The 17097-nt window shown below is 35.9% G+C and overlaps 2 protein-coding genes across 3 annotated transcripts; one reads left to right on the top strand and one right to left on the bottom strand.

The window, feature by feature from the left end:
- Nucleotides 1-875: 875 nt before the first annotated feature.
- LOC114521978 (vesicular inhibitory amino acid transporter-like) lies at nucleotides 876-7537 on the top strand. Of its 2 annotated transcripts, XM_028542563.1 has the most exons (4): nucleotides 876-1125; nucleotides 3940-4203; nucleotides 5950-6123; nucleotides 6238-7537. In XM_028542563.1, exons 1-4 carry the CDS (start codon nucleotides 1113-1115, stop codon nucleotides 7227-7229), a joined length of 1443 nt encoding a protein of 480 aa, XP_028398364.1. In that variant the 5' UTR covers nucleotides 876-1112; the 3' UTR covers nucleotides 7230-7537. The 2 variants fall into 2 exon arrangements, with proteins under 2 accessions (XP_028398364.1, XP_028398363.1); XM_028542562.1 differs by lacking the exon at nucleotides 876-1125 and having other exon boundaries at nucleotides 3652-4203.
- A 93-nt stretch (nucleotides 7538-7630) lies between these two features.
- Nucleotides 7631-15823, bottom strand: LOC114521983 (DNA repair protein complementing XP-C cells homolog). The gene is made up of 26 exons (XM_028542570.1): nucleotides 14805-15823; nucleotides 14450-14570; nucleotides 14201-14279; nucleotides 13707-13775; nucleotides 13064-13155; nucleotides 12872-12923; nucleotides 12709-12747; nucleotides 12567-12626; nucleotides 12353-12385; nucleotides 11658-12051; nucleotides 11532-11582; nucleotides 11187-11279; nucleotides 10815-10936; nucleotides 10700-10733; nucleotides 10569-10626; nucleotides 10416-10450; nucleotides 10254-10330; nucleotides 10124-10168; nucleotides 9955-9999; nucleotides 9775-9864; nucleotides 9618-9699; nucleotides 9444-9537; nucleotides 9197-9290; nucleotides 8940-9029; nucleotides 8745-8835; nucleotides 7631-8231 (listed from the first exon to the last, which is right to left on the bottom strand). Exons 1-26 carry the CDS (start codon nucleotides 15550-15552, stop codon nucleotides 8098-8100), a joined length of 2922 nt encoding a protein of 973 aa, XP_028398371.1. The 5' UTR covers nucleotides 15553-15823; the 3' UTR covers nucleotides 7631-8097.
- Nucleotides 15824-17097: the final 1274 nt, after the last annotated feature.

Genomic DNA, 17097 nt, shown 5'->3' with positions numbered 1-17097 from the left:
TGATGTCAGCTGAAAAAGATAAGAATTGAGAGCACTCCTTTAACATGTAACTTGTATTTTATACTTCCATCAGCATAATGTCAGATCTAAGGTCATTTGAAGTATCTGGGTCGCAGACTCGCAGTTATCTCACATATAATCTAATCTCATACCCAGCCCTATCAATCTTCTCTTCTCAATCTTCTTTGCAATTTTTCAACACACATTTCTAAATATAATTTAAAGTTTTACTTCTGTTGCATTCTCCAGTGTTTGCTTCTTCGAATATTCCCCAGAAAACCAGATGTTCTCCCGACCTATAAACGGTAATTTTGAACTTGCATCTTGCAGCAGCTGCTTGGAAACCACAATCAATATCAATCCCAGATAAAATGACAAATGCATTTCCCGATGGAATACTAAACACAGGTCTAAACACGCAGAGATTAACTGCTGCATTAAACGGCTTGATAGGGGACAGGATTGTTTTCGTGTGGTTGTTTAACTTCTTCCAAAACTTTGGGAAAAGTATTTGGATTGATTCAGCGAAAAATTCATATTTCTAGTTTCTAGGAAAAACTTTTTAAATGCCTATACTAAATACTTTTGAACTTAAAACTACATTTGAACAATCCCGTGGTGTAGCAGCGAAGAAACGAAACCGCAGAGGCTTGGACCCGAGTCAGCTGAACGGTATAAAATTACAATGTATATGTCATAATGACTGAATAGCGTCGCCGTTTTTCAAGTCAGTATATATAATGTCCAATAAACAATTACTTAATTGACTGACCAATAACATGACTTTATTTTACTTATCTACTATACGATCTTAAAAGTCATTAACAATTCACAAACCTCTTATAATACAGATTTTACTGATTGAACCTTTCTTCGTTGCTTGCGTTGGAAGTTCAATAAATGCGACTGAAATGTTCAAACCCGAACTTTAAAGATCAAATATTATAAAGAAAGTTTAATTTTTTGTGTGCTGTGCACTCTGTTTGGCCAGTAATTCTAGGCAGTGGCTCTTGTTTCTTACTGAAGCCAAATTTAACATTTCGTTTAAAAAGCAATCCTCATTTGGTTTAAAAACTATCGCATTATCGCATCATCGTCTTTGTATTGATCCGATGGATAATTTAGGTAGGTAACGAATTTTATTCATATATATTGTGTTTGTTTAAATAACTATATAGTTGGGCAGTATTTAAATTGTTCCATATTGTGGTTGGCTTAAAGGGAAATCGCCATATTGGCGGGTCTTGTAAGTAGTACCAAGCGAAGAGACAAAGTTCTCAGGGCAACGAAACGCAGAATTTCTCTAGGTTACTTAAAGCGCTAGCCATGCAGGTGGATAGACTTTGGAACATGGCACATTGTGTGGTAAGCTAATGGACGTGTTTTTCCCTGGGTAAACAGAATTTTATGTTAGCTTAGCTCGTCTTACGCAGGTAGTGAATGGTAAAATGGTATAAATTGGTTGAAGAAGAAACAATGTTTTTTAATGTTTAAAAAAGCAACAAGAGTTAATTCACAAGTTCCCACGTCTTCAACGATATGTGGATCTCTGCTTAAGATAAGAACATAAATAATAAAAAATATAATATTTATGTGTTTCCCCCATGCTGCGATTCCTGTCAAAATTTCTTTCTTTTATATGTCTATATCAAAAATCTTGCGTTAAACATTGTCACCAAGTCCCAATATCTCGAATTTGACAAATACTGTATATATAAACACGAAGGGTGATCTCTGAATATCATAATTGTTTTTGACTGTCATCGAAATCGTGGGCAGATTTTAATTTGAATTTCTTACAAGATGAAGTTTATCAAAAATAATCAAAATTCTGTTCAAAAATATGCATGGCAAAAGATTCACGAAGATTTTTGCAGATTTATATGAAGTTAAATGAACTGTTTTTCTTATAAAAGAGCGAGAAGCCGATATATTTTTGTCATATATGATAACGAAGATATAGATTCATTATTTTTCAAAATTATCAAGTGTCCGTACGTGGTCCAATATATTTCACACGAAATTATACTGCAAAGTCATTAATTATAAATTACTTTTGATAAGTATAAAATAGATAAATTCAGTATTTTTCTATTAGTTGGAAATTCCGAGTTAAGGTTGATCAGTTATCCAACATGAACACGGCCGCTTAAACTGTATGCACTCATGATTTCAAAAATACTTTTACACAACTGATTGAAATGATCAGATCTGAATATATCTGTACAGACGTAATTCGTTAATTATGTACGCATATAGCTCTTCAACTCATCATTAATTATTAACATTTATAAGTTGTTTATATGCCGGTTCTTTAGTGTTAATCCATTACAGTCGGCAAATTATAAAACGGATTTAGTTTTATTAAAAGCACAAACTTTTAATATTGAACTTCGTTTTGAATTAGTTTGAAAACAGAGGTGGTTGCGCGGCAGTATGCAGATAAGACGTAATTATGATTATGAAAGAAAGTCGAGTGTAAAAAAGGAGACTGGGATGAGCCACAAAGAAAAATTTTAATCTGAAGATATGACAAACCATACAAAAAACATTGTTTTCCCAATTTCCCATAGGTGGAAAAACCGAGGAAGCCTATTAAAGCTACGCATGCGTGTTTCTTAAAAGTGAACAAACCAAAATACACTGTTTTCTAGTCGGGATTTCTAGTCTATATTGTTTTCTTCACAGCCATGTTTCCTGAAAGTGGACAAAGCAGGAAACATTTCTCTTAGCCTTGTTTTTCGAAGGAGAAAGAACAAATATTAACTGAACCAAATAAACCAAATCAAATGTAGTCACACGGTAGTCACATGGTAATCACATGATAATCACATGGTAATCTTGTCAGGAACACGATTTTACCGCCCCAATTTAATGGTGCTTATTTCCACAATCTCGCAAGATTATTAGAAATCGTTTCATCAATTTTGCCTGTAATTAATATTTTATCTTTTTCAAACCGAACCATAAAACATGTTCGTTATCATAAGGTTCATCAGCAAAGTCGTTAGAAGAACGTGAAAGAGAGTGGCAAATATTTTGACTGCACTTTAAGCTGTTACCACGCACAAATATAAAGTCATGCAACGTCTAATATACGGACATGAAAAAAATATGCCATTTCCAATCTTCGAAAATGACTTGTTCAATCAGTAGACAGAGTATTGCTTTTCTTTCTCTATTTTTTGGCGTGCACATTTCTCCAAGATGGAATATCACCCAGTTCTCCAAGATAGAATATCGCATATTTTGATTTCATTGCAGACAATTTCAATTCGGTACAAGGAGCAGTCCTTGAGAAGGCGACACTTAGCATTTTTCGCAATATAAAATTCATTGATGAACACTCGACTAAAGATAAATTGAAACGAAACCAGATTTCAACAATTCTCTGCGTAAAAAAATATCGACATGATTAAAACATTAACTACGTTGAAATTAGCTAACGGGCTGAAGGATTTTAAGGGGTGTCACCTGACGGAAATTTAATAGAATTGGAGTACGATGTAATTGGATTTACATCTGGTTGGGGCAAAAGTTTCGTCGGGCACGTCATCAATAACGTATTAATTATTTACGAGTTTTGACTAGATTTATTTTCACTATGAACTTGTTTTTGGCTTACACATTTGTAGTAATGAGTGGCTCACAGTTACTCGCCTGGAGTGGCAGTGTGGAGCACTAGAGACCTAACTATGAACGTTGTCGCTGCTCTTTCGAGCTTTTCCTACAAAGTAAAAGCACTTTTCAAAGTAAATAGGAAACCCACAGCCAGGGTTTATGAACATGTGCCAAAATTCGGATCTTCATCGAGCAAGAATGCGCAAAAATCACCGAGCAAACACTCGCCCAGGAAGTCACCCAGTACTTCAAGAAAGGAAAACAGCTACAGTACCTTTTTCAATAATATCATAGACTCTCTTGTCAAATTCGTTTCAGGAGCATCTGACTCTGAGCAAGAAGGTGTTGTAAAACCAACAAAGACACGAGTTGAGAGTACAGGGACTAGTCCAGCAGCTCAAAAAGTAAACAAACAATCAAGTTACGACGTAGAGGCAACTGGTGAGGACGAATTAGACAGCAAAGAAGATACCAAGTTATTACAAGAAGAAGAGGCTGAAGATGGGGAAGTGTTTCAGGAAGAAAGCAAAGGAACTACCTCAAGCTTGCAGGCTGGATGGAATATCTCAAATTTAATACAAGGTAGGTTCGTGAGGTTTGATTGTTAACACTATATATATAAATTCCTATATAATACAATTATGAAGCATTGAAAGGTTGCTAGTATTTGACAGTTTGTTGTATATTTGATTGACATCTGATGATATATCTCAACTGCATGACTTGGAAGAGGAAATACCAACGTGAAGCTTACAAATATCCTAATGCTGTGTTCAACAATCCAAAGGCAATGCAAACCATCTTACAAAATTTCACAATTGATAGTAAAAAATAACGAAACAGATCACAAGTTGACGTCTTAGCGACATAAAACAATTGCTATAAGTTACATCGAACGTCAGGTTTTCAGATTAGAAGATTCTTGTACACATCAAGATAGGGCCCCATTTGCATGCCTTTATGATTAAATTAGTTCGGGCTCACGCCGAGTTTTTAAAAGACTTGAAATTAATTGTTTAGAATTTTTGTATTGTTTATCGTACATGACAAGCAATGTAAATCGATTTCACCCTATCACTGCTTATGGAAGAAAAAAATTGTTTAACAGACAAAACAACAAACGAAAAAATAATGAATTATATAAAAAATCGTTCTTACAAATATTGTGAAATGTTCAAAACGCACAGGAATATGATTCCTATAAAATCAGTGAGCATAAAACATTATTTAGGAAGAAAAATGTTTGCCAGATAAATACATAATTATGATTTGCTATCGTTTCTTAATTTTGACATTTCATAGAAAATAAACTGTACGTTTAAATTTTCGCGTGATTGCGACCATTGGAAAGTTGAGAACTTTAAAATCGTGTTATTATATGACGGGAAGATGTGACCCTGTGACCACAAATTATTAAATAACTGACAATATATAATTGAAACTAATTATGTTATTAACTAATTAGGTGTGGTCAGTGAAGATTAGGAACTTCGGTGCCAATCGATGAAAACACTTAAGCCAAAAACATTATTAGTTATTTCGTAATGACCTGTATCCTAGTTCATTTTACTTTCCATATGGTTTATGAGAGATTTGTCAAAATCATTCCTGATTTCTAGGAGATTCCAAGTTTTCTTTGCACCTCTACGAAACATGCGTGACAAAAACATTAAACCGTAGGAGGTTTGGTTTTACTTATCTTATTTTTTAGAAGATTTTAACTGGATAAAACAAACTAAAACAAAAGCCCAGAATATTATCTAAAATTCATGTTCTTTTACCCAATACGGAAGCTTGGCAAGACTCAAACCTTTTTAATTTTACGTTTAGGCCATGCAGTCAAACGACTTTATCTTCATTCTCTTTTTATCTCGCTGCTTAGTAATATTAACAGAGTATTTGACAAAATGATTTCTTTCCTATCAATATTGCATAACCTATAAAAAAAGGTCGCAAAAGTTCCATCGCGCAATGGTTCAAGAATATCCCAGAACGTACCATGTAAACCTGCTTATCACGACAAGAATAGATACGAATAGAATAAGAATAATACGGTAGATGCAACATTCACACCCTCATTTGATCGCAGGGCAGAGGAATAGCGGCGAAAAGGGGTGGGGACAATACGGGGGGCAACCTGAATATCAACATTGAAGCCACAAGAACAAAACAACATTATTGTTTATCAATCTTGTAACCGTGATTGATATCTTAGTAGAAGCAGTTCTTCCAACATATAATATTCAAATTTTTCCCATTTTGATAATTGTCTGCTCCAGGACCAGCTGTTGCACTTATTGACGTCACTCTTTATTGTTTCCATTCCAGGCACAGGTACCCTAGGAATTCCTTATGCAATAAGTCAGGGAGGTTATGCTTCCATATTTGCTATGGTGTTTGTGGCTTTATTAACCAACTACACGGGAAAGTTGATCGTTGACTGTTTGTACGCAAAACAACGGGGAGTTAAAATCAGAGTTCGACATGGTTATGCAGATTTAGGTTGGTATAAACGTATTGTTAGGAAATAATCACCTTCGGGTCGGAAAATAAACTGACAACTTTTGTGCAAAAGCGAAGCCTACTGCATTATAACAGTTTTTCATTTTCTTCAAGGTGAACACTGCTGGCCAAGCCATGGCAAAACTATAGTTGGTTGTGCTCAGGTTCTTCATCTTTTTTCGGCCCTAGTCCTCTATCTCCTCCTCATTTCCGACTTCCTAAATGACATCTGGCCGCACCCAATACTCCGACCATCTTGCTGGACCGCCATCGCAGGAATCTTGGTTCTCCCAAGCGTCTTCATCAATGATCTTTCCCGTATTTCCTGGCTTAGTATGTTCAGTGTCTTTGCCTTACTCTTCGTCTTTACTTCCACAATAGGATATAGTATCTCAGAATATCACACCTGGGACCTGGATGCTCTACCATTCTTCAACCCTGAAGGTTTCCCGGTCGCCTGGTGTATTATATTATTCAGTTTTGTTTCTCATCCTTATTTACCGTCTGTCGAAGAGAAAATGAAGTCCCCAGAAAGGTTCCCGCTTGTTATGAATATCTGTTACGCAATTGCGATGGTTTTTAAAGTCGCGTTTGGTACTTTAGCTGTTTTAACCTTCAAAACCGAAACGATGCAGGAGGTTTCCGAGAATCTACCATTTGGTCCTCTCAAATCAGCGATCGATACCTTTCTTGGATTCAACGGAATGTTCTCTTACGCGTTACCTTCGTTTGCGCTCATTAATATCATTGATAAATGCAACCTGCGAATAATTCCGCCTTGTTATTCCACAGAAGATTACAAGCTTTCCAACAAGGAGTTATGCGTGAATTCTAGTCTTCGGGTGTTCCTCGTGTTGTTGTCGGTAACAGTCGCCATCATGGTTCCAGAGTTCTCACTTCTCATGGCGGTCGTCGGCAGTGTGTCAGCGGTCGCGCTCGTCCTGGTGTTTCCCGCGCTTTTTCATCTCAATTTGATGAGAAATGAAATGAGCAATGTTGGCTACGGGATTGATGTGTCCATTATTGTTATCGGGATTTTTAGCACCATATTTGGCCTTTTCTTTTCCGTCAAGAAACTTGTCAATGTTTATAAGCTGGACTTTTAAACATATCATTGCGTTGCCGTTCAGCAGGATTGTATATCATTCACCAGTTACACTAAAAACCTATCCAGAATAACTAGAGTGCAGCGTGACTGCTTCTTTAAATAACCTACCATCAAATGTGGTTCAGTAACTGCTTTAAACATATACAAAATAATGTATCGACGTTTTCTGACGAACCCACGAAATGTCAGGTAGTCGCTGAACCACAATTAGCCTTTCTCATTTTTGGGGTACTTTTTTTCAAAATCGTGAGAGTAAGACCTCGTAACGGTGACTATCTTTAATTTTAGGCTGGAGTTATTCTTCAAACGGTCTGTTGATTCTAAAAAAAATTGCTTTTCATGTTGTTATAATTTTTAAAACCGTTGGAGACAATTGAAAGTACCCCAAAAACGTCATCGTGAGAAAGGCTAATTGATAGAAATTTCCACTGGAGCTTAATTTTGCGAAACGTTTAAAGATAATTCACATGCAATTTACATAAAAGAAAGTTGCTTTCTCATAATAGTATTAAGATAAATGTACACTCCTTTATGTTCTATTTATGAACGACTTCTTTGCAATATATTGTACATGTCCATATTAACATTTTTGGCTCACCTATATCTTCTGTACAATCAACATAACGGTGTTTAAAACTAATATTTAACAAAACAATTAATATTGAACTTCTTATACGAGTACTTGACTGTTCATATTGTCCGCACACATTAAAATGCTGAACAGTTTTTGAAGTTAACAAAACTAGCTAATTACTATCTAATGGTTCGGTTCTCTCACACGGTAATGTTAACGTTACATTACCAAATGAAAGCAACACAATGTTAATACAAAAATAAAACATCTCTGATCCTACCCGTACAACATTTTACGATCTTTCAAGCGGTTCTTTCAATCCACAAGCACATGTTTTGCTCCATTCACCTGTGATAGGATCTTGCACGTGATTGGCCGGTAAAAACACGTGACAATGTCCATCGTCATCGCGAGCTGTCTTGCCCTCTGAAATGAAAGAATTCTTGTACTATACAGAGAGGCTACATTCTATGATACACAAAATACACGATACTGATTGGCTAATTTTGTCACTAACTATAGTTAAAACGTTAAATTCCTTTTTATACAACAACTATTTTGGGAGGTTATTTTCTTCAAGATTTTGTAGTGCTCTAATCTATATCTACCCCTTATAGTCCACTGATATCCACACAAGCAGCCACGTGAAATAGGGAAAGTTTGAAGCCGGGGGATTACAGTCTCAGGCCGCTCTACTAAAATGGTATTTTCTACTATAATCGTATTTTTTTATTCATCAAACAGGGAAGTTAAACTTATCCGCATCATCAGTTAACTCAGTTAAATAAATTATACACAAACATTTCTCAACAGTTTACATGGCGAATGTTACTTTTCTTATGGGCGTGTAAGGCCGCTGGACAACATCATTGTTGTATATCTCAGTATTTCTATGACATGTGGTGATCTGGAAAGTGTTTGAACTACCCCAAACATTACCTTGTTTATTCCGGGGCCACGATAATGATATGTCAGTCATATCTTCAGATTCTTCAGGACCATTCTTTTCAACTTTTGTTTCAACTTCCTCCTGCATGAGTCATAACAAACAAATTTCTTCTTCTTCTTCTGTCATCATTCAGTTCAATTATCTAAACTAACCTGAATTAATCGTTTACAAAATGAAATTTTTACCTCCGTTGCATATTTACGTTTAAGTCTCTCTCTGATGCGCAAACTCCTCACAATGTGAGTCCAATTATCAAGCACTCGTTTTTCACGTTTCTAAAGACAAAAATAATTATGACGCTTCATTCACATGGCTTAATCTTTCTTGGAAGAGTGCTTCAAGAACAACCGGAGATGCAACTATCTGTGAAGGACTTGAAATAATGCATGCCTTTTAGAAAGGTATTGATAATTTAGTGAAAAGGATTATTCGTAGTACATACAGCTTCTTCCCGCTTGATCTTTTCCTGTTGCTCTTTATCCCATGCTAGCAACAACTGTTCCTTGTATTCCTCACCTACCACCACTCCATCGATACTAAAATGTTCACCAAATAACGATCAAGTTATTCAACACTTGGAAAATGAAAACATTTATATGATTGTGCCAGCCAAGCTGGCTGGCTCTTACATGAACTAATAGTGAATAAGAAGAAAGCCAATTATGTATGAGGCTGAAACATTCACTTACATAGGATGATTGAATCCTCCATGGAAATCAAAGCCAACAACAGCAGGAACTGCATCAATATTCAATTTACGAGCAAGACGATGGATACCTGGGACTAGAAACAATGAAAGGAACGTCTCATCATAACTACACGCCTTACATATAACTGTAAGAGGCATAACAACAAAATAGTACCTTGAATATGACAAGCACCCAGAGGTAACATACTGGGTTTGAACAATTCAACATTGCCGTATTCATTCCTTGGTACTTTCCCCTGGAATTTTTTGGAGCGATAGTTTTTAAATATTTTTTATCCGTGAAAATCATTTATACGGGAAACAATACATACATCAACAACCGGAGGTGGAATAAAATCTTCCGTCTGCCATCGTCCAAATAATTCTGATTTAATTTCACCCACATTTTCTAACATCTTTCTCTAAATATAAACCATTCCGTCAGTCGGGGAATCAAATTCTTATTTGTTTTCACTGCTTTTTTTTACAAACACCAGGATCCATGAACCTACCCTGCTTTTCCTTCCTTTCACAATTTTATACGCTTGTTCTCCGGACTGAAAAGATTTGTAAAAATGAAATAAATGGGTAAATGACTGTTATGAAAAAATACTCTATAAAAAAAAACAGGAGCGCAGGAAACAATGTGCGTGGGAAAAGAGACTCTATTGATCTACTGACTTTAACTACTCGTGCTTCTTTCATCCAAATTTCACGAGTATGGAGCTAAAAGAATGAAAAAGATATTTCATTTTGCCAGAAAACGTGTTAGAATATAACAGCAAAGTTAGCGTGCTTGAAGATGACGTACTGAATGGACACAGTCTCGAGAGTAAACAGCCTCACCACGACAAAATCCCAACGTAGCTGCAGATTCGGGATAGATTGCTAAATAAAGAAATTATTTTTCACTTTATCACCTTGTTACCGAGCTGTATACAATATACAACGATCCTCTCTGATTTACTCTTACCTTCAAACTTCAACAAATGTCTTTTCAGTACATATCTATAAGACAAAACACAAAATGAACGATACTGCATGGTGGTGATCGCTCATTGTACGAGATTAAGAATTATAGAAGTTTCTCTGAAAACATGTTTACAAGTTACAGTTTCCAACTTACAAAGGATGATTCTTATATTCCGAGACCGTTTGTGGGAGTGGTTTTCGAAGAAGTTGAGCTTTGAAGAAAATTCAAATATTTATCAACATAACAATAAAGAAGTGGTTAAGTTGTTTGTACATTCCATTTACCTTTCAATAGTGAATCTTCTTTTTTGTCTCTTTTCTGCTCCGAGAAAAAAAGAACATGAAATAAGCAACTTAGATCAATGAAGAGACTAGGTTCGAGGTTGAACAATTGACTTACATGGTTCTTAGTTCGAAAATAGTCCATTGTCTCTGTCAACCAATCAGAATCAACTCTTAATTTCGGTGTTGTGGTCAGCCAACCACTTGCATACCGACACGTGACATCTTTAATTGAACACTCTGATAAAGTTGAATAATAATATTTGTTATTATGTTTAATTCAATGATTTAAGTGCTGGAATAGACGAGGCACGTTGGTAGATCTCCTCTAAATAGGAGCCTTAATTTGCATGAATTCGTTATTCACGAGAGCAAGGCTCCCAGAAAAAGGATGTATTCGTCACAACCAACGACTCAATATGAACACGTTTTACGAAGAGTCCTTAACGTTATATTGTCAACGTTAGTTTTTCTGCTACTTTGCTATTACCGTTATCAAAAGCCATAACATATTTAATTGGATTTGTGGCAAGTTTTTCACATTCGTCCGGTTGATTTACACTGGATATATCACCGTCTATACCTAAAATATTCAAAGTAATTTATTGACCGAGACGACGATGAACGATAATAAACGATGGGAAAGACCACTTGGGAAATTATATGAATTATAACCAAATTAACTAAAGGTAAATTAACGGAAATGGCTAATATCTTGTTATACGAGTGAAAAGAATATCAAAATTTTCGTCAGATAGGAATAACAAGAGAGCTAGCGTATCACATTCTGTAAAAATATACAGATATGAAGATGAATGCCTAGCTCAATACTTACAAATCCATTTTTTTTCTTTCTGGAGATAAACCTCGACCCAAATATCACGACCTAAAATTGAACGTGAAAAAGACTAAAAATTTTAAAATATACATCAAAGTAAAATATTCACAATTTAGTAATAACCTTTCTTTAGTAGACCGCTGCTCTCGACACTCGGGTGCGCATCTTCAAGAGGATCTGAACCTGATCTGTCTCGTTTTGATGCACTACCTCGTTTTGATGCACTGCCTCGTTTTGTTGCCTTTTTTTGAATTTCAAAGTCACCTTCATCAGAAGAGTCGTTTTCAGGTGATGTAAAGTATACACTTTTAGTTTCACTTGTGTTATCGTCTGCTTTGGTTGTTTTTCTCGTGCTTCTACCAGTTGCAGGAGGAGTTGATTTGTTTTTTAGTTTATTCAATAAAGTCTCCTTTGATTTTGGTGTAGTTTTCGGTTGCTTTTTTGCCGCTTGTTTTGGTGTTGTTGGTTGTTTAGCCTTGCCAGGTGTTTTACTTTTCTTTGATTCCGATTTCGAGTTCTAAAATCAGATGCAGATATAAATAAAACAGGTTGTTTTCTCAGCAATAAAACTGATGACCTATCACAAACATAGTCCGCCATCTTGAGTAGCACGAGACTTTTCCTGAACCGATTAGTAGAAATCCTTGTTAACTTTTAGGTCTTCGGAGTTCTCAAGCGAGGCAATAAGCCACGGTATTACAATTTCAGCTATATTCAACTGCAGTCAACTAAGGCATTTTATTTCACCACCCAAAATGGCGGAGGGCAAAAAGTAGAAACTATGACTTGCAAGAGCTCAATATGCATGGTATACTCACTTGACTGATATCTTCTAACTTGTTGCTTAAAACCTACGAAAAATACAACGAGTGTAGCTACATATTACTTTGACTTAAGTGATATTGACGTAATTTTGCCATTTACCAAACCCAGCCTAAACGAGAGTGAATGGTAATCATTTGTCACAACTAGTTTTATCGCCATTATCATGAAGTGTTTTCAAAAGCTATGTTACTGTGGTAAATATCTTACTTGTAGCGACATAACCAAGCGAACATCCAATCCCAAACCACGAAGTATAGCAATAAGTAACTGCAAAGGAAATCAAATACTGAATAGTAAGACCGAAAATTTTTTCAATCCAAAAAACATGTCCATTTTGAGTTTAACTTACATAAATTTTCTTTTCTAAGACTCTCATCAGGAAAGTACCCTGAAGTTCAAAAAGGCGCGAAATAAATTCCACGAATTTACGATTCAAAGTTTTATGTGATGTGCTTTTTACTTCGCCCAGCCGGGATAACTCGCTCCATGTAAGCCGGCCCTGAGAAGTTTACCTCGGAGTGTCCTGTATGAAATTCCCCAGGGTTCGGTGCTTTGTTTTTCATCCTAAAATGAATTTTGTATTTTGCAGCAACTCGATTCTTATTTCTATAGATCCACCCGTGATCAGAGATGATCCATGAACTTACAATTTTGCTTTTTAGTCTGCAAACTGTCATTGAGGAAAGAAAAGAGCAAATATTTACCAAGTGGTGACTCTTGTAAGAAACGGAACATCCCAAGTCTTTAAATCATCACGTTGAGTAAACACATTAGGAAGAACAGACAGACCAATAGCCTAAAACAGACGTTGTTCACGTATTAGTATTAAATAATGCGTGATGATTGGTGAAGTACTGGTGTATTGCTGGTGGTGCTCTGACTTACAACCTCAGATTGTGGGTATGAGGATGTCTTATTAGGATATCTGAGATCTTGAAGGAATTCTGTAGTTCAAAAGGGATTAATTGCTAATGTCTGAGGTGTATCTATTAAAAACAGTTATCATTGCCATCATATGACCTGGGTGGAGAGGAGCATCTTATTATTAGACCTTTGAATTCAGGTTGCAACTCTGCAAGTGTGGACATGATTGCCAGCTAATTGTCAGAACAGCCAAAATATACCAAGCTGTATTACTGCAATTCTTGAATTGAAATCTTGAGTATAGAAAAAAATTAACTACCAGTGGCTAAAATAAGAGATATTTTTTATGTTTTTGAAGAATTAGTTGAACTAATGCCAAAGTACTACAGCAATGACCTGTATACTCTCCAGACTACATGGTATTCCTCCCTAATTGAAGTACAAAATGTTAATTTAACAAAATAACTAAAATCATGCCAGTACCTGCACCAGCTGATTATTACACATTTCATTCTTTTTCATTCCTATGGCCAACAATGTCAACAAATGAACCTGGACAAAGACAATCAGAATGCTATTAGACCTGGGTAATTACAATCTTCAGTATAAAAACATCTTCATGCATTTGGACATATAATCCATTTGAAAATATTAAATCTTGAATTTCCATGCAATCAACAAACACTCATCTCATTTTATCAATTTTTTTGTTTCAGCACTGGGTATCTTGTTATCCAGTATGTATCAAATGAAAGTATCATTTTATTTTCTTGTTAGTGAAGTATATTCTTTTGTTAGAAATATCCATGCAGGTAAACTGTGAAAAGCCTTTGAAATATCACTAAGTTTTGGTTAAATCATATACAATTACTTAATGGTTTCTGTGTTTGGATGACCTGATCCAAACACAGGCCTAATTCAACCAATCAGAACATGTGTTATATACATGTTATTTTATAATATAAACTCATGCTTACTTTGTGTGCACTTATCTGGCCTTCTCGTCTCACTCGGTTGATTTTTCGCTGTATCCATTTTCTTATTTCTTCTTGAGAACTAAAATACATTATTAATCAGTTGGAGGCTAGGGAGTATGTATACATATAAAGGTTTCCAATCATGAGAGCTTACATATTGATAATATAGTGTTGGACAAGTGCTACATGATCCTATTATTTCTTTACTTAATATTCCAAAATAATCCAACTAAAGCTAAAATCACATACGGCTTGCCACATTTGCTTTTCTTCCCTGGAACTTGGATAGTAACCTCAACTTTGCTACTTGTGGATGGCTCATTGTCATTATCACATTCTGCATCTTTTTCATCAAATAAACCAGATGCTTCTACAAAATAAATTATACACCACGTACGTATATTTAATGTTTGTGATGAGTTATATGAATACAGTATGCATTAATTGGGAATAAAGTCATTAGCATACAATGGCATTAGAAACTCTCTTGTGATGACATTGGGAATACATGAGATTACATGATCTTGGATTAATTGGCAAAGATTTTAACCACTAATATATTTATATACTATCATGTCCAAGGAACTATATACATATATATTACCTGCAACATCCTCCCAATCCATCTCAGACTCATTTCCATCTGAATCTTCCAAAGCATCATGTTCAGTAACTGTTGTTTTCTCAGGTGTTATAGATTTTGTTTTAAGAGGAGAAGATCCAACATTTTTCACCAATTGAGAGTCTTTAGCAGGTTTATCAACTTTGGTGGTTCTTCCATGCTTTTTAGGAGACAGCATTTTCCTTTTGACTAACATGTTCCCATCAATAGACAATGTTGGATGCGAGTCTCTAGAATTTTCATTTTCAATAGATGCTTCAGTTATCTTCTTTCCTTCTTTCAAGCCCAATTTTGATTTACTACGACTGGCTTTACTACAACCATAAGCACCCTTGACTATTTTAACCTTTCCCTCAACAGGCTTTCCTACTGGATTTGGAGATGAATGTTTTTCTTTTTTAACCTTTCTTTCTGCATGAAGATTTTTCCTGACACTGCTTGTTGTTTTCTTTCTCTTTGCAATTTGTGCCAATGGCAAATGATCATCAGAACTTTCTTGACTATCTGCAGATTTGTTGGCATTTTTTTTTACTACAGATGTCACCACCTGTGTTTTACCAGTTACATTCTTTCTTTTGAGTTTTTTCGCAGTTTCTGCAACTGCTTCGGGCTTCACCTCATTATCTTGTTTTCGTTTCTTCCTTTTGGTTGCCAGATTTACCTCAGGTGAACTTAAAGACAATTTTCTCTTTTTCTGTGTTACAGTCTTTTTAGCACTTTTCTCACTCATTTTACTTCAGTTATTTTCATCAAATCCAGAAGAGTGGCTTGCATGACAAGTCCCAAATTATGAGGTTCAGAGGTGGTACACTACAGTGTACAGTACGCCGGGTACTCAGACTCAATGAGAGATGATTATACCTTTGAGCTTCTTCTATCAACTAATCACAATACAAACCAGTAGCCTTCAGAAATACATGCAGAAATATAATAATTCCTCAGGATCTTCCATTTACCGCAAAAAACAACAAAAACCACGTGCACTGGTCTGCTTCTGAAAGTCCAAGAGGCCGGACTTCAAATGCATGCTAACATGACGTCTCTCCACTTCAGCCGCCTGCAGGCGCGTATGGTTAGAAAACTGAGCTCTACTGTAATTTCTGGAGGTCTCATACGCTTGGGCACACCAAAAGGTAAAAAAAAAGTCAATAGTCCCTATTTAGAAAAACTTTAACAGACTATCCAATTAGGTAAACTAATGCTCTTCCCGGAGGAGCACGAGGTTAGCTCTATATTACATGCTAAATCTCATCCGAAAAATTTCCGAACAGTAGTAGCTAATTACGTCATGATTCCACAACCATGTTTTTAAAACTCTCTTACGACAGTGTTCTGGGAATTGAACCCAGAAGCCACGAACGCGTTTTTATCATTATCAATGAACACGTTTTGGTTTGGCCCCAGACATGGACACTGTTTTTTACAGTCAAACGAAAAGGAGGGAAACCGGAGTGCCCGGAGAAAAACCCTCCAAAGGTAACCTGAATTTCAGGTTACCTGACCGGCGGTCCGAATTTGGTATTTTCATTTAGAAATCGTCCACAATGACAGTTTTTATCTATAGTTCACCGCTTCAGTTCCACTCATTCGAACCGAGTTCTAGGAATTACCATGCAATTCTTGAGCTTTGTCAATTCGATCCTGGTGGTGGTCTAACCTGCGTGGCGCCGACGTTGCAAAACAGCAGGCGGTTTAAAATTGTAATTAGACTGCGCTTTGTCCGACAATGGCGTCAAAATTATTTCAATTATTCAAATGCTCATGTTATAATCATGCTTTTTTTAAACCCGGCATTTTGGAACGGAATGCTTCATATTTACGACTTGCATGCTTTTTCATCTCAAACCGATGTAGACAACAACACTCTTCTACTATCCCTTATGAAGACATGCACTTCATGCACCGTTTATCTTTTTTTATACGTTCTGGATTACGGTTGACCAAAAATGGAGGAAATAAACGTAATCGGGCTCAACATGCAACTACTGAATAATAGTGAATATGGTTAATCAATAATGTCCCTTACCTTTTATCACCCCGTGTATTTACCTTCGGTAAACAAAGTACCGAATTTCACTTCCACCTTTTTTGCCTTATTCCAAACAGTTGTGTTCTTCTTCAACAACATCTCGACGGTGGGGCGTGCAAGAAATTAAACAACATAGTAAGTGTGTCAAAATGTAAAGGCTTCTTTAGAGGGGTTCACTTTTCAAGCAAGAGGGTACTATGCAATATTAACCTACAGTTAAACAATATACCCCCAGATATCCCCCAT

The sequence above is a fragment of the Dendronephthya gigantea genome, unplaced genomic scaffold (assembly GCF_004324835.1).
Source record: "Dendronephthya gigantea isolate DGI-Jeju-01 unplaced genomic scaffold, DenGig_1.0 000021F, whole genome shotgun sequence".
Classification (NCBI taxonomy): domain Eukaryota; kingdom Metazoa; phylum Cnidaria; class Anthozoa; order Malacalcyonacea; family Nephtheidae; genus Dendronephthya; species Dendronephthya gigantea.
The sequence above is the reverse complement of the archived record's forward strand: the minus strand, read 5'-3'. Positions and strand labels throughout refer to the sequence as shown.